Source organism: Tauraco erythrolophus, unplaced genomic scaffold (genome assembly GCF_009769465.1).
Source record: "Tauraco erythrolophus isolate bTauEry1 unplaced genomic scaffold, bTauEry1.pri scaffold_48_arrow_ctg1, whole genome shotgun sequence".
Classification (NCBI taxonomy): Eukaryota; Metazoa; Chordata; class Aves; order Musophagiformes; family Musophagidae; genus Tauraco; species Tauraco erythrolophus.
This window is the reverse complement of record NW_028238617.1, coordinates 483,213-510,656: the sequence shown is the minus strand read 5'-3', so window position 1 is coordinate 510,656 and position 27,444 is coordinate 483,213. Positions and strand designations below refer to the sequence as shown.

General features: G+C 53.0%; 2 protein-coding genes across 2 annotated transcripts; both read left to right on the top strand.

Annotated features, from left to right (window-relative positions):
- Positions 1-557: 557 nt before the first annotated feature.
- Positions 558-15,915, top strand: FAIM2 (Fas apoptotic inhibitory molecule 2). Its single transcript, XM_086630775.1, has 12 exons — positions 558-572; positions 2,205-2,385; positions 5,375-5,478; positions 5,619-5,683; positions 6,435-6,488; positions 8,789-8,839; positions 9,391-9,430; positions 9,947-9,984; positions 11,159-11,246; positions 11,771-11,866; positions 13,712-13,765; positions 15,766-15,915. Exons 1-12 carry the CDS (start codon positions 558-560, stop codon positions 15,913-15,915), a joined length of 936 nt encoding a protein of 311 aa, XP_086486901.1.
- Positions 15,916-21,373: 5,458 nt separating this feature from the next.
- On the top strand, positions 21,374-25,667 carry LOC104384104 (RNA 5'-monophosphate methyltransferase). Its single transcript, XM_086630796.1, has 2 exons — positions 21,374-21,655; positions 24,304-25,667. The coding sequence occupies exons 1-2, from the start codon at positions 21,374-21,376 to the stop codon at positions 24,913-24,915; spliced, it is 894 nt and encodes a 297-aa protein (XP_086486922.1). The 3' UTR covers positions 24,916-25,667.
- The last annotated feature ends 1,777 nt before the right edge of the window (positions 25,668-27,444 follow it).

Sequence of the window (27,444 nt, the reverse complement as noted above, 5' to 3'; positions counted from 1 at the left end):
GCTCAGCTCAGCCTTGCTCTGCCCCAGACAACCCTCTGGCCCCCCGCTGCAGCCCTCCCCGCTGTGTCCCGCTGCGGCAGGGCCCGGGGAAGCCGCTGCTCCCCAGACCGCCCCCGGCTCCGCCGGAGAGATGCCGCAGCAAAGCATCCTTCGCATCTCCCTTCGCGACCCCGGCCCCGAGCTCAGCATCTCTGGGGTGGCTTCTTCTCACCCCGTGGTGCGGGACTGGCCTCTGCCTCCCCACCGCTGTGCTCGTGTCCTCCCCAGCGCTGCTGGCGGCCGCTCGCTGCCGTTTTAGCTGTTTCTTTCCCGGCTTCCCCCTGTGCGGCGGGCTGGGAATGGTACGGTCCTCCCCGCTGCGCCCGTGGTCGCTCCGTGGATGTTGCTAGAAGGTGAAGGCATCGGCGCGGGCTGCGGAGGCTGCAGCGGTGGCAGCAGCCCCGGAACGCTCCGGGAGCGGGGGTGGAAGGGGCCCGGTGAGGCGGCTGGTGCTCAGCTGCGGCGCTCTACCTCCTGCTGCTGCTCCTGGGGTCCGGCAGCATCGTTAGCCAGGAGCCATGACCCAGGGGAAGGTAGGTGGGAGGCCGGTGCTTGGATGATGAGTTGTCCTGCTTGCATAATTGTTGCATGGTTTTTTTTTGGGTGGGAATGGGTTGAAGGGAGAGGATTTAAGGAATAAAACAGTTGTGGTGGAGCGGGGAGCTGGGTACCTGTGCACAGCCCGGTGCGTTGGGCTGTGCGATGGGGGTGTTTTCAGCAGAGGAAAGGGATGCAGAGCTGTGTCACTAACGGTTTGGGGGCTGTTTTTTCTGGTGCTGGATGTGAAGCTCAACCCTGCCGTTGGACCTGTGGCCGTTTCTTCCACTCATCCTGGATGTCAGGGAGCTCAACCGGTGCTTGTGCTTTCCCATCCCTGCCCCCAGGACTCAGCACTTGCTATCTGCCCTGAGCACCTCCTTCCTGGTCCAGGGAGCTCTGGATTTTGGGGGTTCTGCAGTGCTCAGAGACCAGGAAGGGAGGATTTCTGCATCCTCTGCCAGCACAGTGCACCATCGCCATGGCAACAATGCTGGAGGCTACCTGGATGCAGGCGGCACCGTCCCTCTTGCATCTCCTTGGGTATCTCTGGGGGTCTTGCTTGATATTGGCCGCTCTACACCCAAGGGCTGTGTAACAGAGGACAGGGTGAGGACAGTCCCTATGGGCTGGCAGAGCAGGTGGCACAGTTACCGCGATGCAGCCGGGTCTGCTCGTGGTGCACATCCCAGCCTGGTGCCCTGGCTTTATTTTCAAGGGCCCGTTACACCTTTAACTTAAGACCTTCTTACAGAGACTGCGCTGTCTGTTGCAGTGCTGGATAGTCGATCTGCTTTACTTCAGACTTTTTACGGTTGCAGCCCTACATCCCTGTGATCCATGGGGATGCCGTCCCTGACGCTGAGCTGGCACCCTCTTTGGCAGCAAGAGCAGGGCACCAGGCTCATAACTTATCTCGGGATGACAAAGATCTAGAAGGTTAAATGGATAATGTTCTCAAGGAGAAGCAAGTTCTCTGTCGGCCTGAGGCTGGCTCTTTGCTGGGATTTCGTAGTCTGAAGACGTGGGATCCCAAGTCCATTAGCTGCATCTTCACGTTACAAAAAGCAGCGAGACTGAGCCTCTAGATGGGTAGAGAGGAACGAACTAGAAGAAAATGTTGGAGGGCCAAACCAGAGCACTTCCTGGGGGCTAGCAGAAACTCCCCAAAATATGGATGTAAGAGGAAATGGAGGAGTTCGAGGTTTTCTGCCCGGTAACTGAAAGCTCTTTTTAAAGGGGAAATTTAGAAAGAAGTAGGCTGAAAAGCGGAGAATTATTTGGATGCTTTCCAGTGTTACATGTGAACCTGAGGCACCACAGAGGACCCTGGGCAAGGCTGCCTCCCCCCTCAGACCAGGCTGCCTGCGATTTTTCATGCCCTTTAACATGTCAGGTGTTTTCCCATCTCTTCCCTCGGTCACATCAGAGGATGCTCCTTCCAGGGGGTGCAGGGATGGGTCTGTTGCCAACCTGCAGGAGTTGCTGAGTGTCCTTCCAGTTCCTGATCCCTCCCCCCCAATGGAGGGACCCCCTGAGCTCTGTCCATGCCCCATTGGGTTCCCATTGCAGGGCAGTTTCTTTGTTGTTTTTACAGTCTAATCTCTCTTCCCTCCCTTTCTGTGCAGCTCTCTGTGAACAACAAACCCCCCAGCTCCGAGGGGCAAGGGGAGAAGAAGGACAATGCCACGGCTCCACCGGCTCCGCCGACCTATGAGGAGGCGACAGCGGGAGAAGGGATGAAGTCTGGTGCTTACCCTCCTCCCCCATCAGTCCCGCTCCACCCCAGCTGGGCTTATGTCGACCCCAGTAAGTCCTCCTGTGGCTCTACCCAGGGTGAGCCCCTTGCAGAGCAGGAGAGGGGTGCAGAGATTCCCCCCCCCCTGGCTTATAAGGCAGAGGGGAACCAGGGATGTGGTGCTTAATCTGATCCATGGTAGAGCTCACCTTAGAGCTGTAGCTGTAAGCTGTGTAAGCCTATATCCATATGTAAAAGCCATTTCACCCAACCACTAGACCCCACTGCCTTCCAGAGGTGGGACTACACCCCAGTGCTCTGTCCCTGCTCTGCTTCCCACTACTGGGATGGGAAAAATCCCCTGTCCCAGCTTGCTGCACTGGGCAATGCCACCTGCCAGGGCTAGGGAGAGTGCTGGTGCAATGCTCCCACCTCTGCAAGCAGCAGCCCCTCCTCTAGCTCCTGCTCAGCCCTGGCTTCCAAAGAAGCTGCTGAACTGGCAAAATCGGCGTCGCAGCACCGGTGCTGCCTGGCTGCCACGAGCCGCTGTTCAGAGCCAGCGGAGGCCGAAACGCTGCTGGACTTGAAGGCTGAATTGTTCCAACATCGGTCTGTGTCACCAGCTCCTCAGCAAACAAACAGCTTTTTTTTTTCCCCTGGATGCCGTGTGCGGCTTCTGCTTGGTCGTGACAAGCGGACAAAGGCGCGATTGTGCCCGATGCAGGGGAGCAGCTGGGTAGTGGCGAGCTGGGACGGACGCAGCCGCTGGCAAGCGAGTCTGCTGGGGTGGCTAACTGCTCTGTCAGCATGGCTTGAACTGGAGAGAGCGCTGGAGGGGCTGGATTTAATGACTCCTGAGTCCTCTCTGTCAGCTCAGCCCTCTTGCTCTGCTGTGCGCTGGCTGCCTGCTCCGTCCGGTGGGGATGGTCACAGCTGCAGGGATGGAGATGTTGAGGGAAGGGGAATGAGCAAACTACAGCCCTCCGAGATGTGTGTGCCTGCACACTCCGATGGTTTCACAGACTTTTCCCATTCTTGTTCGTCTCCCAGAGTCAGAAACAGAGGAGATGAAAAAAACTCCCAGCTTGCTGTAAGAGCCACCTGGGACTTTCTACTGTCATGACGAATTAGGATGGGAAAGCCCAAACGGGTTGGGATGCTGTATTCTGGGTATTCCAGAGGACTTATTTAGGTGATGTGTCATCTCTTGTCCCCTCGCTGACATGCCTGGCAGGATTTCCCCTCTGCAGCTGTGTCCTGATCCCTGCTGGTGTTTTCCTGTGATTTCATGTCCTTCTCCCCTTTCCCTGCTCTCAGCCACGCCGTAAGCTGCGGCTCCTGTACCAGGGTCTGGGGTGGGAGACATGCCATGGGGCTGTGTCCAACGGCTTATAGGACCCTGGAAGTCGCTGGAGAGAAGTGGCTTGTGTTTTGGGTTGCTTTCTTTAATAACGAGCTTGGGACACGCTGTCTTGCTGCCTCAGATGTGGCCATGGGTGAGAGGTGACTCGTGCTGGGGACACCAGCCAGGGAGGAGGAAACCCCCTCCATTCCTCCGAGGCATTTAGCTGTTTAATTTGGTGTTTAGATACCTTGAATGCTTTGACGCAGGAGGCATTGAGGTGTCCCAGGAGTATGAGCCTCAGGTGCTCTCAGCCCGCGTAGGTGATGACGGATCTCGCAGAAACGCAGGGAGGATGCACCGCACGAGTTTCATCTCCACTGGGGTGTAGAAGAAGGCGCAAGAGACTTATTAGCCGCAAGAAGAGCACAAGGGATTTATTTCCTGCCAGGGGCACCTTTAGGATGAGGCTTCTGCAATAACAGCAAACAGCCTTTGACCAGTAAACCAGAAGAAATCCAGGACCAGGGCCTTGAGTTTGGCTTTCCTGGTGTCTGCAGCCTGTGCTCTGACTTTGAGAGGGTCTTTCCTCCATCTACCTGGAAGAGCTGAGAATCACTGAGCTAAAAAGCTTTGAGAAGGAGGGGAGCCATCTGTCAAACAGGCAGGGAGATGAACGTGCAGCTGGTGTAATCACATAAGCCTTTATTCCGTAGGAAACCTGGGCGGGGAGATGGTTGCCAACATGGAAAGGGATGTTTGCAAGAGAAGTGAAGGGCACAGAGGAACGATGCGCTCAGACAACTGAGGCTTCAGTATTTGTTTTATTTTTTTCTTGAGGTTCGGGAGATGGAGAAGGCTGATTCTTGCATCTCATTTGTGCAGCTGACCTTAGCAGGGAGAAGCTGCTGCTTTGAGTTTCTCCTCGCAGCCTCCTGCCCTGCACTGTCCTCGCTGCTACCTTCATCCCTGGCTGTGGCATAGTCACCTCCCGGCAGGCAGAAGTTTTCCGATGTTTCCATCCATGTCCCTTCAGAGTGCAGAGCAAACTGATGCTTTATGGTCCAGCCTTCCTCCTGGCCCATCTGCAGCGAAACTCCAGCAACAAGAGTATGACAGAGCCCTCAGCACAGCGGGGCCGGGTCGCGTGGTGCGATGATTTCGGGGAAAGGTACTCTCAGCAGCAGCATTAGGGTTGTTTCCCCCTTGTTTAGGCTCGCTGCTGACTCCCTGCATGGAAATCAGGTATGGACCTCGTGGAAAAGCTGCCTGTAACGAGCTTCTCTCAGAGGAGAGGGCGCACCGTTGGTGTAAGACATGACACAGTCAGTCTAAGCTCAGGGAATTACAGAGCACGAGGGAATCCGGATGGGAACGACTGAGGTGCTGAATCACGGCTCCTCTGGGGGATGCTTTAATATTCAGTGAAAGGTGAGCAAGGATATGATATGAGCCCTCTGATTCCATGGATAGGAATTAACCCTTGTCATGCTGGAGTTTGCAGAAGTGGTTTCCCCCATCTGTTCTCGGAGATGGTCCTAATAAGATGCAGGAGTGGGAAGGGAGCAGAGTGCATCCCAGCAGGCTTCTGCTTTGCAGCGCAACAAGAAATCCCAGCGATTTGGGCCTCTGAGCTGGAGTCAACCACTGGGGTCAGATTGTTGCAGCTGGGGAGGGAGCTGGGTGAGGGGAGCTGATCTGTGTGCCTTCTGCTTCAGGCACGAGCCCGAGCTATGGCAGCGGCGGGTACCCAGGGGACACGGAGATGCTCACGACCTTCAGCTGGGATGACAGGAACGTGCGCAGAGTGTTCATCAGGAAGGTAAGGGACAAGTCTCTCCAGGCTCAGCCTTCCCTGTGAAGGCAGGAGATCAGCTCTGAGCCCTTGAAGGGGCCTGGCTGCAATGGTTTGCTGGCGTCCCTGGGCTGGGTGGGTCACCCATGGGCTGCCTCTCGTTGCAGGTTTATGCCATCCTGATGGTCCAGCTCTTGGTCACTGTTGTTATTGTGGCTTTCTTCACCTTCTGGTAGGTCTCTTGTGTAGCAGTAATGCTTTGTCCTGTGTGTGACCTGCTCTTGAATTACCTCTTACTTGGAGGTGTTGTCTGTTATGTAGACATCTGATTATTTATTTTTTTCCCCCATGTGTTTCAATAGAAAAACAAAACCGAGGGAACTCTGAGAGGTCCTTCAGTACTTCTGCTACCTTTCCCACATGTCCTTTGGACGGTGCATCATCCCTTCTGGGCGCTATCCCCAGCCAAGCGGGCTGGGCTGCCTGCCCTTGAGTATTTACTGCTGTATTTTTCCTTTGGGAGTTATCAAGGCCATCAGATCCCTGCCCACCTTGGCTTCAGGGACTGGCTGACCTCCCGTTGCAGAAGCAGACACCCCACACTCGAGCAGCAGCTATCTCTAGCTCGGATGACTGAGCGCTTTGGGCATGTGCAGCTCACGTTGCCTCCAGAATAAATAATGAATCACTGTCAGCCTGAGGATTTCAGCTCCTTAGATGCTTCTCGGAGAAGGCAGCGGCCGTTCCGAGCAAGCCCAACTGTGTAATTGAGAACAGCAGGGCCGTCTTTCCCACTTGACAGGTTGAATTTCTTTCCAGTTGGTCAATCTGCTGGGTAGATTCAGCTGTGTTTGGGTTTTTTTTTCACATGCCCCATGCTGCATCACTCTATGTGTGTTCCTAGGTTTAATTTAGCAGCAACCTGTGAAGTGATTTGCTTTTTTTCTGCTTTCTGCTCAGCATCCATTTTCTTTGTCTTGCAGCGAGCCAGTCAAGGGGTACATTCAGACGCACTCTGCCTGGTATTGGGCTTCCTAGTGAGTATCTGTCTTCTCCTACGGCCATGTATGCTCCATGATGTGGCTGTGGTGATGTGGACACACTTCTCAAACACTTTTGTATCTTGCATGTGAAGAATTGCTCCAATTTGTGTGCAGGGGCAGCTGGGGAAATTCATGGATAACTCCAAGGTGAGAAGATAGAAAATCTCACCGAAATGAGTCTGAGACATGAGAAATGCTGGATACTTCCAAAAAGAGGGCTCTACAGACCAGGGTCAAATAAATGCACGAGTATTGCTTGCGGAGCAAACCAGGTAGAACTCCCAGGAAAACAGTGCAGAAACCCGGGTGTGACCTGAAAGGGTGCCTGGGGTACCTTAGAGGATTAAAGTCGGGTTTGTCCCATTGAAAACATGGAGATTGCCTGGGTTTTTGCCACGGTATTCTACAGATGAAGCAGTGTGCAGGCAATGTTAAGCGGGGGATGCACTCAGAGGGACTGGGATGGATGTGGGGCTGTCACACCTTCATCATGGAGCTGCTCTCGGTGCCCAGAACTTGGGGTGCCATCCATTAGTCAAGCCTGGTCTGAAAGGTCAGCCTGGAGGTAGCGTAGGCTGCGCTTCCACGTGGTAGCGTGTCCGCAGTTGTGCTGGTTTCCTGGATGCCGCTTGTGTCAGCGCCACTAATTAAGCGGGCAGTGTGCGCGAGGCAATTGTCCGTGAACAAGGCTCGATGAACTTGGCTTTAATTAGCTCACACCCAAATCATGAAACGTGTCCAGGCCCGGAAATGAGACACCAGTTTATATAACTTAGAAAAAAAGACCCAAAATAGCAATAATAGAAGGGAACTGGCATTAGTATGCCTCTCTGACCTTAAAGGTAAATAATGTGCTCCCCTTGGCCAGTTGGTAGACTGGAGAAGCAGCGTTGCCTTGCAGGGAGACAAGACCAAGCTCTGCTCAGGTCTATGCTTTGACCCTTGGGTTCATCTCCTGTAGCTTACTGGACAGTTAGCATTTGTATCTTTCAGTAGGAGCAAACCTGTCTTGGGCCAGCTGGGAGTAGGCTCAGTACCCGAGGGACTTAAATTTTGTCTGTGCCTTCACCTCCCAGCGAGCCAACCCTTCCGACCATCTCAGTGTCCCCAGTTGCTTGTCCTGATCTGGGTCAGGATCTCGTTCATACAGAGACTCCAACTCTCTATATATCTTCAGAATGGAAGTGCACCCCCAGGATGTTTTCGTGTTCCTGAGGTGATGGCTTGGGGGGAATAAAGCAAGGACAGATGTGCAACAAGGGATGCAAAGGAGATGGACAACTGCAATGACTCTCTTTGCTCCCTGCGTGCTTGCTTTCCACCTATTCAGCCGTGTCCACTCCAGTTTTCCTGGTTTCCCCGTGGGAGAGCAATGCTTAGGTTTATCTCTGGTGCATTTATCATGGCCCGTGGGTTTTGCCGTCATGTTCATTTATTAGTCCAAAGGCAGGTGGCTATCGTGCAGCCATCGGCATGCTTGGAAGCTGCTTCCCCCCAGGCGCTGGGTGAAAGCAGGTGAGCAGGTTCCCCCTGTGCCATAACCCATCGGCACTGTGGAAAAACACCCGGGCTGTGTGACATCCAGGGCAGAGGGAGACCATCCCTCAGCTGCTGGAGTTTTTTTTTGCTTTGCTGAAGGGTCAAGTCACGTGAGATAAATAACTCTCCTGTGACCTGGGGATGGCTTGTGCAACAGCATATTAGGCTTGGGTCTGCCAGCTGCGCTGACCTTGGAGGATCCTTCTGCTGTTGAACTCTTCCTTGAGCGCTGGTGCAGTAACATGGGACCAGTTCCCTTCTCCGACACAGACCTTCCCTCTGGCCTTAGGCAAGTCACTTTTACCAGCCCCGTGAATTTTGGTTTCAGCGCTGCTGAACAGATGCCTTGATCACACCAAGCCAGGAAGTGCCTGGAGCAAAGTCTGGCCACCTCGGTATGAGCAATTTCATGCACTGACGAGGTGTCAACAGACATGTTTGGGTGCTCCATCTATCCTGGGCCTGGATGCTGCCCTTACTCTGCTCTAAAACCATCCTTTAGGTTTTTCAGGGACGGTTGTGCTGTCCCACCTTGGGGACTGGCATGAGCAAAGTAGGCAGCTGTGGGCAGAAAACAGCTTCAGCAGAGGTGGCAGCTGCCTTCCTTCCTACCCAGCCTCCACCTCTGGCACTGTGCTTGCGTTTTAGACAGTGCAGCAGAGCACTGAAACTGGTCAGCTGGGGGCTCCTCTCTTGCACCAACACACAATGCTTGGCTTCTCCTCCCTAAACTGCTCTTTCTCTCTTCTTTGCAGTGCGGTTTTCTTTGTGACTTATTTGATTCTTGCTTGCTGCTCTGGGCCCAGGTAAAATATTTTCTTTTTGGATTTGAAACAGCCTCATGAAATGAAAGATGAATGTTTTCCTCTTTTCCAAGCATGACCAACAGTATTGCAGAGATGGGATGGGGTCACGCTGACGCAGTGATCTGGGGACTGAGGTGGCAGCTGTATTTTCAGACCTGATGCAGTTGTGGGTTGCTGCAACACAGCATTAAAAGCTGAAGTCAAATTGCAATTGGAAAGGAAGCTATGTTGCAGCAAAAGTTGCATCACTGTGTAGCTCCAAATTTGCATTATTGACTACTGCAGCGGATGGTTGTCTTTGCTCTCAGTGGAGCAGGGCACTGCTGGCCACTCTGCTGGAATATCACGGGGACGTTTGCCCCCTCGGTCTAGAAGCATCCCAAATGGTCTCTCATTCCCAACAGGATGATCGTCCCCTTGCACCACCCCGCTGTTTGCTGCACAGGCCATTAATTGTATGGCACATCTTGTGCAAGCTCTGGTGCAGCGCTGTCACCTACCTCTGCCCTCCGCGTTGCTGGGCTGACCAGCCCCTGTTTGTTCACTTGCAGGAGGTATTTCCCGTGGAATCTGATCCTGCTGAGCATCTTTGTAAGTAGCACATCTGGACAGCGTCTCCCCTGCTCCTGCAACCAGCGTGGGTTTCATAATGGCTCCAAGCAGGAGAGACGTCTGGGCTGGATTCCTGCAGAAAGCAGGAATTCCATCCTCTAATTGCCCTGCACTCGGGCTGAGGAGCTGTAATTGAACTAGAATGTGATAAGCAGGAAATAAGGGCGCCTCTGTTTAAAATTAAAATAAAATAATAAAAAGCCCGTGGAGGCTGGTTGGTGGTGGGAGCTGGGGTAGGGTGCTGGAGTCTTGTGCAAGACGAGTAGAGGGATGGAGAAGGTGAGACTGCTCTCAGGGCGGTGGCTTGCCCTCACTCTAACCCGCTCTGTGGACATTAATCACTGGAGGGTTAGAAACTATGTAAAAATTGCTTCTCTTGAGCGCCAGTTTAAGAGGCTTCACTGCACTTGTCATTGTAATTGAAATGTTTTATCTGTTGCCTGTCTCTCCCTGGGACATGAATGCAGAAGTAATGTGGTTCTCTTTCCCTCCCAGACACTGTCCATGGCTTATCTCACTGGGATGCTCTCCAGGTAGGTTGAGCCATGTGGTCTCTGGATGTCTTCTGGTCCTATGTTCTGTCTCTTCCTGCAAAAAAACTTCCCTACTTCCAAAATATAGGGGCCATCTGATCTTTTTGGAGCTGTTCCAGCAGCCACACAAAGCCCGACCTTCCTTTTTGAAAACACTTTTTAAAGAAGCTCTCCAAGACCTCTGGAGGCATCCCCTTCTCCGTCACAGCTGAGGCAGCACAGGGCAGCTCCTGGCCGTCCTAAATCCTATAGCAGAGCACTCGAGAGCCAGGGACAGGGTTATAGGGACTACCAAACACTGCGATCCCACCTTTGCCACTAAGCAGCGCTTGAGCAGATGAGGCTGGAGTGAGACAAGGCGTTTTTTCCAGCAGTTTCAGTTTTTTTGTAGTCTACAGCTTGCTCTCTTTTGCTCGTGTTTTTCCTGTTACAATCTGCTCACAAGATCAGCCCTGGTTCACGTGGGTCCCTGGTGATGCGGCAGATGAGCCCGTGGGCGCTGCTGGATGCCGCTGGAGACAAAGAAGTAGCGGCTTCAGCAACTCGGGGAACATGCCAGTGATATCACTCTCGGATCAAACTGAAGGGGAGAGTGGGGATGGGCTTCTCTTGGGGCTGTAACCAAAATCAGCAGTCAGGCATACAAGAAAAAACATAACCTCAGCCTGCAGTCTCTCTCCCTCTTCAAACCCCTCTTTCCCTGCCGTTTTCCAAGACTCAGCCCCCTGTTCCGAGCACATCAGTCGTGTAACAGTGGCTGCAGCTTTCTGATTCCTCATTGTGCTGCAATGACATTTGTCATTCTATTTTTATTACCTCCCCGTTTGAATCCTCCCCCTTCTCCACCTGTCCATTGACAGATAGATGTTTATAGTCAGTCCCCATCTTAGCTGCTCATGAGTTCCCAAGAGGCATAGACATGCCGCCCCCCGCCCCCCCGACTACCACCTTCTATTTAAAGCAGGAGGAAAACCCATCCAGTCTTTTTTTTTTAGTGTTTTCTGTCCATCTCTTTTTACATTAAGGGGGGGCATTGATAATTTCCGTGCCATTTGTGCCCCCAGGACTCATGCTTTCCCTGCACGCCTCTGCAAAGCTTCTGCCTGTCTTAATCTCTCCTTCCACCTCTCCCTGTGGGAAACACTGACAAGTGGTTTTGCTGTGAACTTTGCAGTTACTACAATACCAAATCGGTCCTGCTGTGCCTGGGGATCACAGCCCTGGTGTGCCTGTCTGTCGTCATCTTCAGCTTCCAGACCAAGGTGAGTTGGTGCTGATCAGTCCCTCTGGGAGAGGCATCTCCCAGGGGTAGGACACAGGCTCAGGCAGTGCTGGGGGTAGGTGTCAGGGGGCAGGTCTGTAGGGCTCTGGATACAGGAGCAACTGGAGGAATGCTGGCATGTCAAGTGAAGGTTACAGGAAGATAAGGACAGATGTTGGGGTGAGGGATGTGTCAGGGCTATGGATGGGGCTGGAAGATGCCAACGTGTGGGGCTAAGCTGGGTTTTTTTGAGGATTAGGCTGTGGGACACAGAAGGGCACTGGCACAAATGTCTGATGGGTGTTTGGATTTCAGGTATGCAATGGGTACTGAGTTCTTGCCTGTGGCAATAAAGGGGATATGGTAAGCATTTGGCTCTGTGTGCCATGCAGATGGGGGTGGGCTATAGAACCTGAGATGCAGATGAAGGAATTGTCATGGGACAGCAAGATGGGGCTTGGTTCCCCTTGCTGCCTCCTGTTCCAGCACTCTGCACTTGTAATGTGATGTTCTTTACCTCCGCAGTTTGACTTCACCTCCTACCAGGGTGTCCTCTTCGTGATGCTCATGGTGCTCTTCTTTGGTGGCATCATCCTGGGTGTGATACTGCCCTATCAATATGTGAGTAACGACCTGTGCCCCTTCCTCACCCAGTGCCACCAGTCCTGGTGCAAGGCTGGCAGCTGATCAGCCTACAGCGGTCAAGCCCCAGGACCTGGCTTGGGAGGGGTGTCCCAGCCTGCTCTCCAAAAATGTGCAGAACCACCAACAGAAAGAAAAGGCAAGCCCAGGTGGCTGGCCCCTGCTTGTTGTACAATCAGATATCAGGTTGTAGAACAGCGCAGGCCTGGAGCTTGAGGAAGTTTGCTTCTGTTCCTGGAGCTGTGTGGTGACCCCACAGCAGATCACTTAACCTGCTTGTGCCTCAGTTTCCTCTCCAGTAAAACCAGGGTGGTGAGCACATTAAAGCGCTGGCTCGCCCCATAGAGGGTTCTTGCCCCAAATTCAGGGCAGGACTTGCCTCTGGAGAAGTGCAATGGGGTGCCTGTCTGGCCAGACGTGGCTGTATTCACACTAACACCACGCACCATCCTGCAGTGTTCAAATCTTGAGGCTCAAATTTCTCAGAAACGAGCGCTGCTGGAGGGTGATTCAGACCCCGGGCACAAGTCCTGATGGTGAGTGGCCAAATTGTCACACCTCCAGCTGCTGCCAGCCCCTCTTGCATGGTTGCAGCCCCTTCCTTCGGTCTCCCTGGTTGCAGCTGGCACTGGCTGTGCCTAGCTGAAATCTTGGAGCGGCTTGTGACCACACCTGATAGAGGGCTTGGTGCAGCAGCACAGAGTGTCTGGTCTCCATCCAAGAGCATCTCATTAGGTGAGTTGTCATTCAGGCAAGAGCTTGACAGAAGATGCTGATGAAAGAGGGAAGGTGTGTGAGGCTGTGCAGCCACCATTAATCACCTTGAACGCTTGCTTGTGCTGAAGACAGGCACCCAGCTTTGATCACAGCAGCCTTTAAGTGACCTCCAAACCTTCCACATCTTACCTGGCTTCTCTGGAGACCTGAGTCATACTTTACGGGCCAGACCTGCAGGAGACACTCCCACTGGTACTGGCCCTGGAGTTGGTCTGATGAAGGACAAATACACAGGCTGGTGTTTCCAAAACCAGGAGCTTGGGTTTGGGTTGGCTTGGCTCGAGAACCACCTCTCCCCTGTGCAAACGTGAGGGTAAAGCAGCTGGCAGTGCCAAGCCACTGCAATTAAACTGTTGAGACAACTCTTTATCTTGCAGCTTGTCAAGATAAGCATAGCTTGAGGCGGCCTTGTAATGAGCTTGTCTATCCGGGGAGGCAGGCTGGGATCTCTGGGTTGAATCAGCTGTCAGTGTGGGCACCTTCTCCTGGGATACAGGCGCCTTCTCCATTAGCGCCGTGTGCTACTGTGCCACAGCGAGCAGGGATTGAGGTTTGGTCTTCATTTCAGTGAATTTCCTGCTGTGACTCCCTCTGACCAACACGTTTAAGTTATGCTTGTTAATTAAAGCTGAGTCTGGCTCTCGGAAGCATTTGGTGTTTCATCCAGTGGGATCAGCTTTGTCTGGGTAAATAAACACCTTCTAGGGCTGCTGCAAAACGTGTTTCCGTCAGGATAGCGCTAAGACGTTTCCACAGAGAGAGCAGCTGTGGTGAAATAAGTTATTTGGAAACACAAGTACCTGATCTAGAAGCTTATGAGCCAACTGGACACAAAGGCCACAGAGAGGGGAAACTGAGGCACAGTGACCTTGTTCTTTGCCGTGAAAAGGTCCACAACAGAAACTGTGGTGGTGCTGGAAGTGGTGCAAGTCCATCCTTGGCTATTGGAGCACCTTCCCTAACTTGTTTCCTTGACTTCTGTGTCAAGTCCTAATTAACCAGTGCCGTGGTCTCCCAGGCGCTGACTGATGGATTTGTTTCCTTTAGGTCCCTTGGCTCCACGCGATCTACGCTCTGCTCGGTGCCATTATCTTTACTATGGTAAGTGGTGCTGGTCATGGGGCCCAGGAATGTGCTGGCAGGAAAAACAAGCAAATAAGGAAGGAATAAATGCTTTTAGCCTTGAAGGGTGCTTGGGGAAGGGAGAAGAGTGAGTCGCAGGATTGCAGAGAGCTCCACATCCTCAAGTGCTTCATGAATAGCAATTATTGCATGACCTTAGCCTTATCCCAAGGTGGTGGTGGTGTACGTGACGGTGCTGGTGCAGAGCATGGTGTGATTGGCAAATCCATGCTGTATGCGCAATACTAGGTGTGAACAGCAGAAATCACTGCAGGGATGGGGCAAAAGGCATCTCCGGAGTGGGAAAAGCAGGGACTAAGCTTCGGCACAGCAGCGGGAGCTGGACTGCGGGGCTCGAAGGGAGCCTGCGGGTGAAATGAGGCTGCAGAAGTGAGCAAAGCTGAGTTGGGGCTGGTTGAGTGGGAGTGAGCCAAGGATTGGGTATGAGTGTGACTACCAGAAACGGTAAGGGGCTATGGTTTGGGATTAAGGGGCATTAGGAAGGGTTATTGCAGGCAGGAAAAGCCCTGAAGCTGGCCAGCTTCTTCAAGGAAAGCTGAAAAGGCTTGATTCCTTACTTCATAGAATCATAGAATGGTTAGGGCTGGAAGGGACCTTCAAAGGTCATCTAGTCCAACCCCCCTGCAAGGAACAGGGATATCTCCAACTAGATCAGGTTGCTCAGGGCCTCGTCTAACCTGGCCTTGAACATCTCCAGGGATGGAGCATCCACCACCTCTCTGGGCACTTCGATGGCTCCCTCTCAGTCCCTCCTGCGAGCCTCTTCCCAGAGCAAGTCCTGGCAGTGCCATGCTTGCCATTCAGGTGTGGGAGTTGCCTGGAAAGATGCTTGGCATTACCTCGAGGTGGGGGTCAGGAGGAGGGCTGCCCTGGGGTTCAAGGCGGTGCCCATTGGGCATGTTGTGAATAAGAACAGTTGAGCAATTTCATTTATTAGCTATAAAAGTCATTTCAAGTGAGCTCGGATATTTCTTCTGTGATTCATGATTAAAGACTGTTCTGTAAAATACAAGCAGGCTCAACATCTTATAATTACCCCATAAACTTCAGTCAGAACCTCAGCTGGTGGAGCCTATTGTGCCAGGCTCATCAGCTCAGCCTGGCAGTGTCTGGGGAGATCAGTTCTTACAACTGGCGAGGGCAGAGGTGCCAGCTGACCCCAGGCAATGGCAAAGATGCCCCGCAGAGCTCCGTGCCAAGGTATCTGTCGCGGGTCAGATCAGCAGAGGGAGTAAAGGTGAGATGGGAGAAGATACTGGGCTTGAAGTCGGACAACCAGGCACAGGTTTTCTTGCAGCTGGGCCACCAGCCTGCCTTGCAGCCCAGTTTGTTCCTGGGAGTGCTGTGCCCCTGCAGGCAGGCTGGGCAGTGGATGCCCGCTGTGGTGGCTACACTGGTAAAATCTGCCCTGCGCTCGGTTGTGTTTGTACCCCGGAAAGGTGTTAGCTCCCCTCCACATCTGGCTGCCTCTGCTGGCAGCTCTGCAGACCCTGGTGCTGCCCGGGATCTGGGTTTGTTGCTCTTTATTGTTCTGGTGGTGCTGCTGCAATGTCGGTTTGGTCCAGGTCACCTCGTTACCTGGCAGGTGTTATTCCCAGACTTCCCTCAGTTCAGAAACAAGTCGTAGGGACTGGCTGAGGAGGAACAGGGAGAACTACTCCAGAGCTGATCCTGGGACACATTTGGGATTGATGAAGCATGAAGGAAGCAGGCCTGGAGTAATAGTTAGGCTCAGGATTTGGCTATGAAGAGTGAAATGAAGGAAGGAGAAAGTTGCAGCTTGTTCAATGCATTGTTCTGGGCTTTTAAATTGCAGTTACAGCCCATAAAAAGCAGCTGTGTTTTTGTTCTGGGTGCAGTGGAGCAACTGGGAGAACTCCTGTCATTAGAGCACTTCTTGCCTGCCTGTGCCAAATCTCCATGTGACTGTCATTGGGTTTCCTCGTCTTTCCTCACAGTTCCTGGCATTTGATACCCAGATGCTGATGGGGAATCGTCGATACTCGCTGAGCCCAGAGGAGTACATCTTTGGAGCCCTCAATATCTATCTGGACATCATCTACATCTTCTCCTTCTTCCTCCAGTTCTTTGGCTCCAGCCAGGAGTGAGTGCAGCGAAGTGGTATCTTCTCTTTGCTGGCAAGATGCAAGTGTTTAAAAAAAATATTAAAAGAGGAGGAAAAGAGGGTTAAAAAAACAAACCAAACCTACCCTTTCTGGCCCACTAGCAGGCTCCATTCAATCAGCTGAGCAAAGCTCCTGGGTTCCTTATGCAGCTTGTATATATGCTGTTAGGCCTTTGTGACCCAGAAAGCAAAGCAGGGCTTACGTGTTATGTATCTTCTGCTCCCTCCACTCCTATTGAGATCAAACCAGACCAGAGACTGGGAGGCATGAGACCAAGATCTCCTTTTCCCCAGAGGCTGTCAGAGCTGCCTGTCTGAGTCCTGCACATCATGGGATGTTGAAGTGCTGAGAACAGCTCTGCAAAGGAAAAATAACATTAAGGTGAGGAGAGTAGGGAATTTTGCTAGGATCTTGGCAGGAAAACCAGCTGAACAGAGGGAAAAGGCTAGGGAAATCCTTGTGTCACCCTGTTTCTCTCCTGCATTCATCTGGAGCCTTGTGGCCTCTGCAGAGGCGTATTCCTGATAGTGCCTGCTTATAGAAGTGCGGAGAGTGGGATCACATAGTCTGGATTTCCCAGCAATCAGTCTTCCAGGCACAAGGGAACCTGTTGTTCAGGACATGCAGCTTCTTTGAGGACATCCCTAATGCCCCTGCAGGAAGCATTTTCTGTATCCTTTGCATCTGGCAGTGGGGCTGAGTATGCACTTTCTTTCCTTCCCAGAGCAGGACCACCACCACCACCTCCCCACCCACGGGGGACGTGTGTGTCAGTTCGCACTGAAGTGTGGCTCTTCCCCTGGGAGGGCCGTGATGCCGTGTAAGAGTTATTGACAGAGAAGAGATGAAAGATTCTGAGTTTCAGAGCCCATGCAAAGCCAGGCACCTCCTGATGTGGGAAACAAGTGGCTGAGATCCTGTGACCCATCCTAAGGATCTGATGCCTTCACAAAATTGTGCTGGCTGCTTGAGATTAATGGTCCTAAGTGGGCACTGCCCAGAGACTGAGGTCAGGGTGAATACCTGCTGTTCAAAACGAGCACTGCTTTGTAGCAAACACCAATGTCGCCTCTTCCTCTTGCTCTGGCTGTTTTCCAGTTTTGCTCCCCCAAACGGGGATGTCGGTGAGGGCACTAGATGCCTCTGAGTGCTCAGGTAACTTTCCATCTTCCCCTTGCTCGCATTCCCCTGCTCGGGGATCAGCTGGCTAATTTCTAACTGTAAAGCTCCAGGTGGAGATAAGAGGCCTTTTGCTCTTATTTAAAAGGTGATCCTTCCTGCTGATAGAAATCCGTATCTTCAATCTCTCTGGGAATGCCAGGGCAAGTGCGTCACTGAGCTGCCTCTAGCAATCCCCGCATGTTCGAGAGAGGCTATTCCAAAATGCTCCGGACCGCACGTTCCTCCTCCGCTGCTGCCCCGGCTTTTACCCTTCACATGTCGTGTCCTCCCACCACACGTGTTCCATGCCCCGAGCCGGGCAGAGGAAATTTACTGTGCAGAGAGTGAACGTGCGTCGGCCCCTCTGCGGCTGCACTGACCTTGTCCGTGATCACACAGGAGCACAACTGATGCCTTCAACCTTACCTTCCTCCCCAAAAACCCCCAAACAAAAAAAACCCACAAAGCCAAAATGTCTTTAGAGATAAAGGAGACCACGAGGCGATGACAGCATCAAGTTCATGACCCACTGATTTCTGCGGTGTGTTGCAGAGAAGAAACAAGGGCCTTGAAATGCTGAGCAGGCAGAATTTGGAGAGGGGACAGCATGGGAAGCGCCCTAAAAGTTTATGAAATAGGAATTTAAAGAGGGAATTTTCAGGCTCAGACTCATGCAGGCACTTCTGAAATATCTTCGCAGGCTGGCTGTGCAGCCCTTGTTTGCTCACAGCAAGAGGCCGTGTAGGTATTTCTGCTTTCCAGCTTTTGAGGAGGGAGTTGGGAGTTTTATGGGATGAGTTCTGGTTCTGAAATAGTCCTAAAACTCCTCCTCTGGAGGGCAACCTAAACCAGAGCTCTGCTGCGCCCCTTTCTGCACTCCAAACTGGCCCGGTGTATCCTGAGACCTGGGGAGGAGAACACAGACCTGCAGCCCACTCTGGATCTCTCGCTCTTTTTCCTTCTGGTGTGGAGTAACTTTGCCGCTGCCTGAGCTGCTGCTACACCCTGGCTTTTTGCTCCTGTGAGGGAAAAGCTTGCATGGCTCCTGCTCCTTCTCCAGGCCACCCGAGTGAGGACGGCTCACTGGCCTCCACTGGGCTCCCTTCTTGCATGTGTCCCTTGTCTGTGCCGACCCTACGGCGTGCAGTCCGCCCGAGCCAGACCAAGCGAGAGCACTTGAAGCAGCGAGTAATACGTACACGCTGAGAGAGGTGGGAGTCCCCACGAGGCTGAGTAACACAGGATTAGTGGTGGGATATGCCTATAGGCATGTTCCTCATGGGTTCCCTGACCGTCTGCACAGGGGAGGTGCAGGGCTGCTTCTCTCCTTCTGTGTGGACGCTCTTTATCTGAGGTCTGCACCATCCAGACCCCGGCTCTGTGTCTCCCTCCTCGTTTTGTCCAGCCGTCCTCATGATTTCACTGTAAATAGGATTTTGTATTTTCTCTGAACATTGCTAATAAACTGTTGCAAAACTGTTATTTCTGTTGTGAGGTCTCCTTACCGAAGCACAGCTGAAGGAAGGGCTGGTTGCACAGCTGGTGCTTCATCCCCTTAAAACAGAAAACCTAAACAAGACCGTGGCATGGCCTAAAGTTTTACTGGAGACCGGGCTCTGCCGCCTTTGGTTACGATTAAGGAACACACCCTACACAAAGTGATGCACGTGGCTCCAGCGTAGGCAGCGTGCATGAGAGTATTTGAGAACTGAGGGCCAAAGGGCTCCTTGAGGTGAGGTTCCTGTTTTCTTTTAGACTTGGCTTAAGTGGCCACCAGACTGAAAAACAAGTAAGTAGGGGTAAGCAAGTGTTGTAAGCAAGGCACCTGCTCAGAAGGCGTTTTCTGTAGCTCTGGAGAGTAACCTGATGTGCTAAGCTTTGTCTAGAGTCAATGGGGAAAAAGAAATGCCTCCAGAGAGCAATTCACCTGACCTGAATTAATGCCTACACTGGGAGGTGAAAACTCGTATCTCTCTCCATCAGCTCCGAAGGGCTGATGAGTCCAGGCTGCCAGAGCTCTCAGAGGGGAGAAATCCCAACTCCAGCATCTTGTTGCAGCAGATCCCTGCTCTTTGGAAGGAGCTGTGCCCAAAAGGCAGCTGTGAGATTTGTTTCCTAAGCAGCATGGGCCAGCCAGTATGGTCTGTCTTGCCCACAGTTGCATTTTTCTGGACCAAGAAAATATTTTGCCCTGTGTTTTGCTGAGTAACGCTCTGCCCTGGGACAGCCTTTGTGGAAAAATAACTGAAGTGGAGCATTTCCATGTAAACAATGAGGTGGCCATGAATATTTAGGCATCACTAGCGGTTCATGTAGTTACCACAAATGGGAAAAAAAGGCTGATGATTCAGTCAAATTTCAACACTTGGTTCTTGAGGAAAGGGGCAAAAATTTCATTTGTCTTCATCAAAGCGGGACCACTCAGAGGTAGGATACACAGATGTGGGACACGGGAGGGGATGAGAGGGATTCATCAGAGTGCAAAGGATGCTGGAAAGAGGAAGGGATCATGCTGTTTCCCATGCCTATAGGAGAAGGATTTGGGGGTCCTAAATACAGCCAAAGAGTCAGAGGAGACCCCAAAAAACTGACTTCCACTGCCTGGAGAAAGGGGAAATTTTTATTTACTTTTCACTTCTTCCTGCCTTCCTTTGCTTCCATGCTGGAGGTATTTCGAGGAAGGATGGACTCTTGATGCCAACTCTGCACAGACCTTACCACGGCGTGGGGGTCCCCGCCGACTCCTGCTTGCTCCTTCCACGGCAAGAACAAAACGCAAGAAGGGCCCCGATTCAGGCTGGAGTCGTTCGCTCGCATTTGTGAGCTCCTGGCGCCCTCTGCTCTTCATGCTGTGATAAAAACCAGCATGAAATGAAATCCGGGTTCCCTGTGTCGACTTGATCCTAAAACCTTCCCCATGCTTTCCCTCCGTTAACTGCGAGCTTTCATTTTCTTCTGCTGTAAAACCTCCTGCTAGCTGCCTGCCTGTGGGGGCAATCCCAGGGCAACTGCATGCTTGAATGCAATTTAAATAACATTTACATGTCATTTATTTTATAAATATATGTTTAAGTAACATTTTTATAAAGTTTGTAAAAGCTTTTATAATAGAGAAAGTGCTGGCCGAGGTTGGGTAGCACAGATCCAGGTGGGCTTTGAGCAGCACTGAGTCAAAGCTGAGATAAAATAAAACATCTGGCTTTGTATGGCACCACTCTTTGGATGTGGGTTGTTTCTCTGGGGGGGTGGCTCCTCCAGGGCCCACCTGCTGAGGCACCCTGGGTGGGACCCCAAGATTCCTCTGAAGGCCGGTTTTCCCATGCTGGGCTGCCGCATCGCCAAGGCAATGCTGGGGCAAAGCGTAAAGGTGGCAGCACCAAAGGTGACACTAGAGTGGCTGGAGCTGATCGTCTCCAGCCTGCCCGGGTGTGATGGGGCCCAGACAGGGTGTTTTTACACAAACTCATGGAATCATAGAATGGTTGGGGTTGGAAGGGACCTTCAAGTCCATACAGTTCCAGCCCCCCTGCCATGGGCAGGGACACCCTCCACCACACCAGGTTGCCCAAAGCCCCATCCAGCCTGGCCTGGCACACTGCCAGGGATGGGGCAGCCACAGCTTCTCTGGGCACTCTGTGCCAGCGCCTCAGCACCCTCAGAGGGAAGAATTTCTTCCTCAGATCCCATCGAAATCTCCCCTCTTCCAGTTTAAAGCCATCACCCCGTGTCCTGTCACTCCACGCCCATGTCCAAAGCCCCTCTCCAGCTTTCCTTTAGGCACTGGGAGGTGCCTGGAGCCTTCTCTTCTCCAGGCTGAACAGCCCCAACTCTCCCAGTCTGTCTCCATACAGAGGTGCTCCAGCCCTTGGATCAGCTCCGTGGCCTCCTCTGGCCCCGCTCCAGCAGCTCCATGTCCTTCTGCTGTTGGGGCCCCCAGAGCTGAAGGCAGCACTGCAGGGGGGGCTCAGAGGGGCAGAATCCCCCCACCCCCCCCCGCCGCGCTGCCGCTCCGCTCCGCACGCACCGGGACACGGTGCTCTCCGGGCCCCGGCGCACGGTGCCGGCTCTCCACGAATCCCAGAAAAAAATCCGTGAGAAAATCTCTCAGGATTCTCCTTTCCACTCACCGGACGCGGAGCGGGGGGGCGGGGGGGCTGTGCCGCTCCGTCGGCAGCGGCGGCGCTGCGCCCCCCCCCGGCACCAGACCCCCCCCTCCCCGCACCGGGCCCCCTCAGCCCACCGCGGCCGCCCCCCCCCTCCCCGCAGCGGGAGTCAGCGCATGCGCCCCCCCCCCCCCGGAACCGTTCTGCCCCGGAACGCTTCTGCGCGCGCCCGCTGTCCGCCCGGAGCGCGCGGGGCGGCGGGGAAAATGGCGGCGCCCGTCAGGGAAGGGGCTCCCGCGTTGGATCCCGGCGCCGCTCCCTACGGCAACTTCCCCAATTATTCCCGTTTCCACCCGCCCGAGGGCCGCGTCCGCCTGCTGCCCGGCGGGCTCTTGCGGAGCCTGTTCCCCGCGGCGGCGCGCCCGCTGCTGGCGCTCGACGTGGGCTGCAACTCCGGGGTGAGGGCGGGCGGCGGGGGGGGGGTGAGGGACTCCGGGGGGGGGGAGCGCTGGGGGTGTGGGGAGGCGCTGGGATGGGGGGCTCTGGGTGTTGGGGGCTCTGGGTGTTGGGGGGTTCCGGGGAGGGGGGAGGCGGCGCTGGGGTGGTGGCCTGGGCTGTGGGGGAGACTGGAAGGTGTTACGGGGAGGCACTGGTCTGGAGTTTTGGGGGCTGTGAGAAAGATTGAGGGGAGGAACTGGTCTGGGGAACTGGGAGGCTGTGGGAAAGACGTGGGGGAGGCACCGGGCTGCGGTGCTGGGGGGGTGGAGCAGAATGCAGAGGCACTTGTGGGGGTGCTGGGGGGCAATCCAGCATGCGGGGAAGACGGGGATGAGGCACTGGTCTGGGCTGGGGGTCGGACTGAGAAGGCTGTGAGGAGGACGAGGGGCAGTGGGGAAAACTGGGAAGACTGGGAAAAGCAGTGAGCCGAGGTAGTGAGGTGACTGGGGGAGGCAGGACCTTGGAGTGTTGGGGACAGTGCAGCAGACTGGAAAGGTGAGCAGGCACCAGTTTGGAGTGCTGAGCATACTGGGGCAGAGCGGGGAGGCTGGGGCATTCAGCAGCCTGAGGTGTTGGAGGGAAGACTGGGAAAGCTGGGGAGGCACTCCCGTGGGATGTAGGGGAGGGATGGGGTAGCATGAGGAGCACTGGGCTGGGGGGAGCACTGGTGAGTGAGCTGGGGAGGAATGGAACGGGCTGGAACAGGCAGGGCAGGGGGAGCAGCAGCCTGGAATAGGGGTGAGCCCGTGTGAAAGGCACGGTGGGGATGCAGGAGTTGGGTGCAGCTGAGACTGGTAGGGGGCAGGAGATCACCGGTGTGTGGGAAATGCCCTCCACAGGCCTCTGGTGAGAGGAAGATGAAGGTTGGGGTGAAGGCAGCAGTGGGGCAGAGGTGGTTGTGTCACCGAGGGTTTGTTTAAGCGACTGGTGGTGAATCTGTCCCCTCTCCCATGGAGGCCTGAGCGTGCCATGCCCTGGGTCGCTCTGTGTCTGGAGCACTGGAGAGCTGCCACGGGACTGCCCGGATAGCAGGGAACCAGACAAGCCTGAAGCTGGAAACCATCTTGTTATGGATTTTCTAGTATCTCATCATTCATAGAATCATAGAACGGTTCAGGTTGGAAGGGACCTCAAAAATCATCCAGTTCCAACCCCCTTCCATGGGCAGGGACACCCTCCACTACACCAGGTTGCCCAAAGCCCCATCCAGCCTGGCCTGGAACACTGCCAGGGATGGGGCAGCCACAGCTTCTCTGGGCAACCTGTGCCAGTGCCTCAGCACCCTCAGAGGGAAGAATTTCTTCCTTACATCCCATCGAAATCTCCCCTCTTTCAGTTTAAAGCCATTGCCCCGTGTCCTGTCACTCCACGCCCTTGTCCAAAGCCCCTCTCCAGCTTTCCTGTAGCCCCTTTAGGTACTGGGAGGTGCTGGAAGGTCTCCCCGGAGCCTTCTCTTCTCCAGGCTGAACAGCCCTAACTCTCTCAGCCTGTCTCCATAGAAGAGGTGCTCCAGCCCTTGGATCATCCATTAGGCAGAACTGGAAACTAAAACCCTGGTCACGTGCTCTTTAAGATCTTGTGACAAAGCTGGTGGATCTGGCAGCGCTTCCCATTTTTGAAAGTTTATTCTTTTTTCTTTACCTAGTTCTGCGTTTTTCTCACGGCTTTTCCCCCGCGTGCAGCTTTGCTGTGTTGCAATTCAGTGTTGTCCGTGCATCACTGATGCGTACTGGTGCGATGTTTAATTTAACTGCGTTTAAAGATACTTTTGTTCTCAGATGGACACTTCATCAATGTATTAACTTAGAAATAATCATTCATTCAGAACGAAATTGCATGCTGGCTGGAGACGAGCACTGCTGTTTCCATGGCTTCTCTTCCCTCAGCCCCCTGCCAGAGGGTTTGGAAGTCTGCCTAAGGACAATTCTAGATCCTATTTCAGGTGGACTTGTGGAACAGGTCAGGTAAAAACGTTCTCAGTCTGGCTCTTTTGAGGTGCAGAGACTTTCGCCACTAGAGGACAGTGCCTGCTACGTGCTCGTAGCTGATGTGCAGGAACTCCAGGGGATCTCCTTTCATGAAAGATTAATACTCTTTCCACTTAGTGGCACGCTCAGAGAAAGGAAATTCAGAAGAAAGCTCTCGTGTTAACTGTCTTATGCTACAGTCTGGTGGTCAGGGAATGTCTCCAGCAGCAGCAGAAATGTATTACTGTAAATTAAATTAAGCATTATAAATAGCTCAAAGTGTCGCTAGGGAACTCTAAGGCTTGCCTAGGGAAGCCAGTGAAGCCTTCATCCCCACGTGATGGGGATATCCAGCAAGATTCCTGTTACTAAAACTCATCTTTCCCATAGTTTTTTGAGCAAAACCCCCAGTGCGGGGTGACACAGGTTTAGTTCCCATCTCTGGTGGACTTTCAGGTAGTCAGGGCTACTGTAGTGCTTTGTGCTACAACAGGGGTGATTGCTGGTGAGCTCGTCGTTCTGAACTTCATTGAGAGCGAGCTCTGAGCCGGTGCTTGCGCCTTGCTGCCGAGAGCGTGCTCGGCGATGCGCTCACGAAGCAGTGCCGGCCCGGTGAACCCCTCTTGTTTTCCTTTCCGCAGGAGCTAAGCGTGGCTCTGTACAGGCACCTGCTTGGCCTTCAGGAGAGCGAAGGCAGCCTGGACCAGCCTGCAGCTGGGAAGGATCTGAACCTTCTGTGCTGTGACATTGACCCAGTGTTGGTTGAGAGGGCTCAGCAGTGCAGCCCCTTTCCTGCCTCCATATCCTTTGCCAACCTGGACATCATGGACTCCAGTGCCAGGGAGCCGTTCCTGAGCTCCTACCTGGGCCGTTTCGGCCGCTCTGCCTTTGACATCGTTTTTTGTATGTCTGTGACCATGTGGATCCACCTGAACCATGGGGATAGCGGCCTGGTGGAGTTCCTGTCCTTCCTCTCCTCTCTGTGCAAGTACCTGCTGGTTGAACCTCAGCCGTGGAAGTGCTACCGGGCAGCCGCGCGCCGCCTGCGGAAGCTGGGCAGGAATGACTTCGATCACTTCCGATCTCTTGCCATCAAAGGGGACATGGCGGAGAGGATCACCCAGATCTTAACAAAGGACTGTGCCATGGAGCTGGTGTGTTGCTTTGGGAGCACCAGCTGGGACAGAAGCCTCTTGCTTTTTAAATCCAGTGGCTCAAATCCCGCGGGCAGGGAGTCTTCCGAACAGGAGTGACTGACAAACGGCCTCTTGCATTCGTGAATGCATAGGCGAGGGCGTGCTTGCTGTTTACAGAGGCAAATCTAGGAATTCCTAAATCCCTGTTGGACCAGACTTTGACTTCCCTAGGGAGTCTGAGGCAAGTAATGTCTGTGTAATTCTTTTTCTTTCCATCTGGAAAACACGGTGGCAGTTTTAACCGACCTTGCGGGTGCTGAGATTGCCGTTCCTAGAAAGTGCTCTTGGAATCAAAGTTGCTACATGTGTGCTTTTTATGCGTACCAAGAATATTCCCTGGAAGAAGAGAGAACATGCCTTTTTTGTCCTCGGAGCCTTTCAAGGAAAGGGGACGTTTCTGTTGAACCGTGCGATGCTCTGTTCGTTCTCCTTCCTGTCATGTTTTCTGTATAAAATGCTCATGGAAAACATATTCCCTGGTTTCCCAGCTAGGAACAAGTGAGTTGGCTCATTGCAGAGGGTGTCTGGTCGACAGGTTGCGCATTGAGGAGGTAGGTGCCCTGTCCCTGGAAGCACTCAAGGTCAGGGTGGACAGGGCTCTGAGCAACCTGATGGAGTTGAAGATGTCTCTGCTCATGGTGGGGTTGGACGAGGTGACCTTTCAAGGTCCCTTCCCACCCAAACCATTCCGTGATTCTGTGTTATTGGTCAGGCCATGGTCAATGCACCTTTGCAGATGGGGATTCCCTGGCGTGTGCTTCGGAGGCTGACAGTGGCGTGATCTTTCCGTGGAGTGAGGGGTTTCTGTGGTAGGACGTGTGCTCGTTTCTGTGTGTAACAGCGTGAGTGCTTTTTGTCATAGCGTTGAAATAAAAAAGTAACTTAATTTTATCATAAATACCGTGTTTGGTTTTTTAATCTTTCTTTTTGTTCACATTGTTTTCAACACCTAAGCAGTCCCAGGTAACTGAGTTTATAATTTTGTTGTATTTACAGACTCAAGAGAGGCTTTGGTAAGCTTGAAGCTATGTTTGCCTAAGGTTAAAGTATCACAACTTTCACTGGGTTGGTTGGGGTTGGTTGGTTTTTTTTTTCAGTAAAATCTAGGAAGAAAGAAAACTTGAGTGAAATGTCTTATTTTAACCTCATTTTTCTTGTTTTAATATCCCTACTAGCTTTAGTTCATACAGAGTTAGTGGGTTTGTTAGCTTTGATAATAAGTAGAAGTCACACTTCTAGGGGGTTGTCTAAACAGATTAAGAACCTCACTTGAGTAGACTGTGACGCACAGGAGTAGGTAACGGATGGCTCTCATGAATTTCTAGGTTCTGCTGCACTTCAGAGTGAGAGGGAAGCCCAGGTCCGTGCCATCAGTGCTGTGGCATGAGAGCTCAGTGCTGGAAAAAGGGAGAGGAGGATGTCTCCTCCAGGAGGTGTTGTCTGGCAGCTCTGGTGCCCAGGTGAGCCTGTGTGCAGGGGCAGAGAGAAACTTTGATTGCATTTTACTTTATGTCCTTACTGGGACTTCCGTGTTATTGAAAAGAGTGAAGTGTTCAGGCTGGCTGTGCAGAGCCTACGGGATGAAAAGCTGCTGAGATCCATGGATAGACATGTGAAAAAAGTATATTTAAAGAGACTGAGTAGGGTCACATAAATGCAACTTCCACAGCGTTCTGCGACATGGAAAATATGTGCTCCCACCAGGAGTCCTGAGAGCTCCTCTGCCTGCTCAGCTGCAAACAAACGTGCCTTCCCTCGTGGTGGTGGTTGGTAATTTTCTTATAGAAAACAGTAAGTCTGGTCTGATGGTACTATCCCTGTGGGAGCAAAGGAAGAACCAATTGGTCGTGCGTTTTCCTCAGGGTTCACCCAAGTGCCTGATCTCTCTTGCAGCGTATTTCTGTCTAACCTTTATCGCTTTTGTAATTAAGCACCTCATCTGACACTCACTGTAGTCTCTGGGTGAGCTCCACTGACGGGGTGCTGGCTCACCCAGCGCTGCTGGGCAGCTCAGCCTCCTCCTCCCTCTGCCGAGCTGCTCTTTCCCATCTTGTGCAGCTGGTGGCACTGGAGTATCGTGCAAGCTACAGCCTTGTCCCGTGGTGTGTTTCTCTTGGGTTGTGTCAATATTAGTTGCTGTTTTCTTTGAACTTGGAAATATTTATAAAATAGCCCTGGACTTATCTTTAAAGGGGTGGATAAGGTTTCTTGTCTTTCATTTTCCTCCGGGGATTTACACACTTGCCTGTGAGAGGTTTTATGAAGAGTTGCGAGGGAGGTCGGCAGCCCAAGGAGTTGCACACAGGAGACGTCCCCTGCACCCATCTAGAGTGACTTTTGCCTTCAAAGAGGCCCTGTTTTGTGTTTCTCGTGCACTGAGTGATAGATCAGTATCTCTGCCTGGGCATTCTTTTGGGCTGCTGCTTGTTGAAAAACTGCTGAGGGTTTTTTTTCTTCTTTTTTCCAGCCTTTACCTGCTGGTCGTGTACAGACCTGCAAACTGGCCGGGTGTGTGTGTAACAGTGTGATGGCTTCTTATCTGTCTCTCGAGTCTGTAGTATTAAGTTGCTAATACCAGTATGTCCC

Bases quoted from the DNA above. Each gene is read 5' to 3' on its own strand.
- FAIM2 (XM_086630775.1), top strand. The intron at 11,247-11,770 runs GTGAGTTGGTGC...TTACCTCCGCAG, and splicing joins TCTTCAGCTTCCAGACCAAG to TTTGACTTCACCTCCTACCA. The intron at 13,766-15,765 runs GTAAGTGGTGCT...CTTTCCTCACAG, and splicing joins GTGCCATTATCTTTACTATG to TTCCTGGCATTTGATACCCA.
- LOC104384104 (XM_086630796.1), top strand. From the start codon at position 21,374: ATGCGCCCCCCCCCCCCCGGAACCGTTCTGCCCCGGAACGCTTCTGCG. The intron at 21,656-24,303 runs GTGAGGGCGGGC...TCCTTTCCGCAG, and splicing joins ACGTGGGCTGCAACTCCGGG to GAGCTAAGCGTGGCTCTGTA.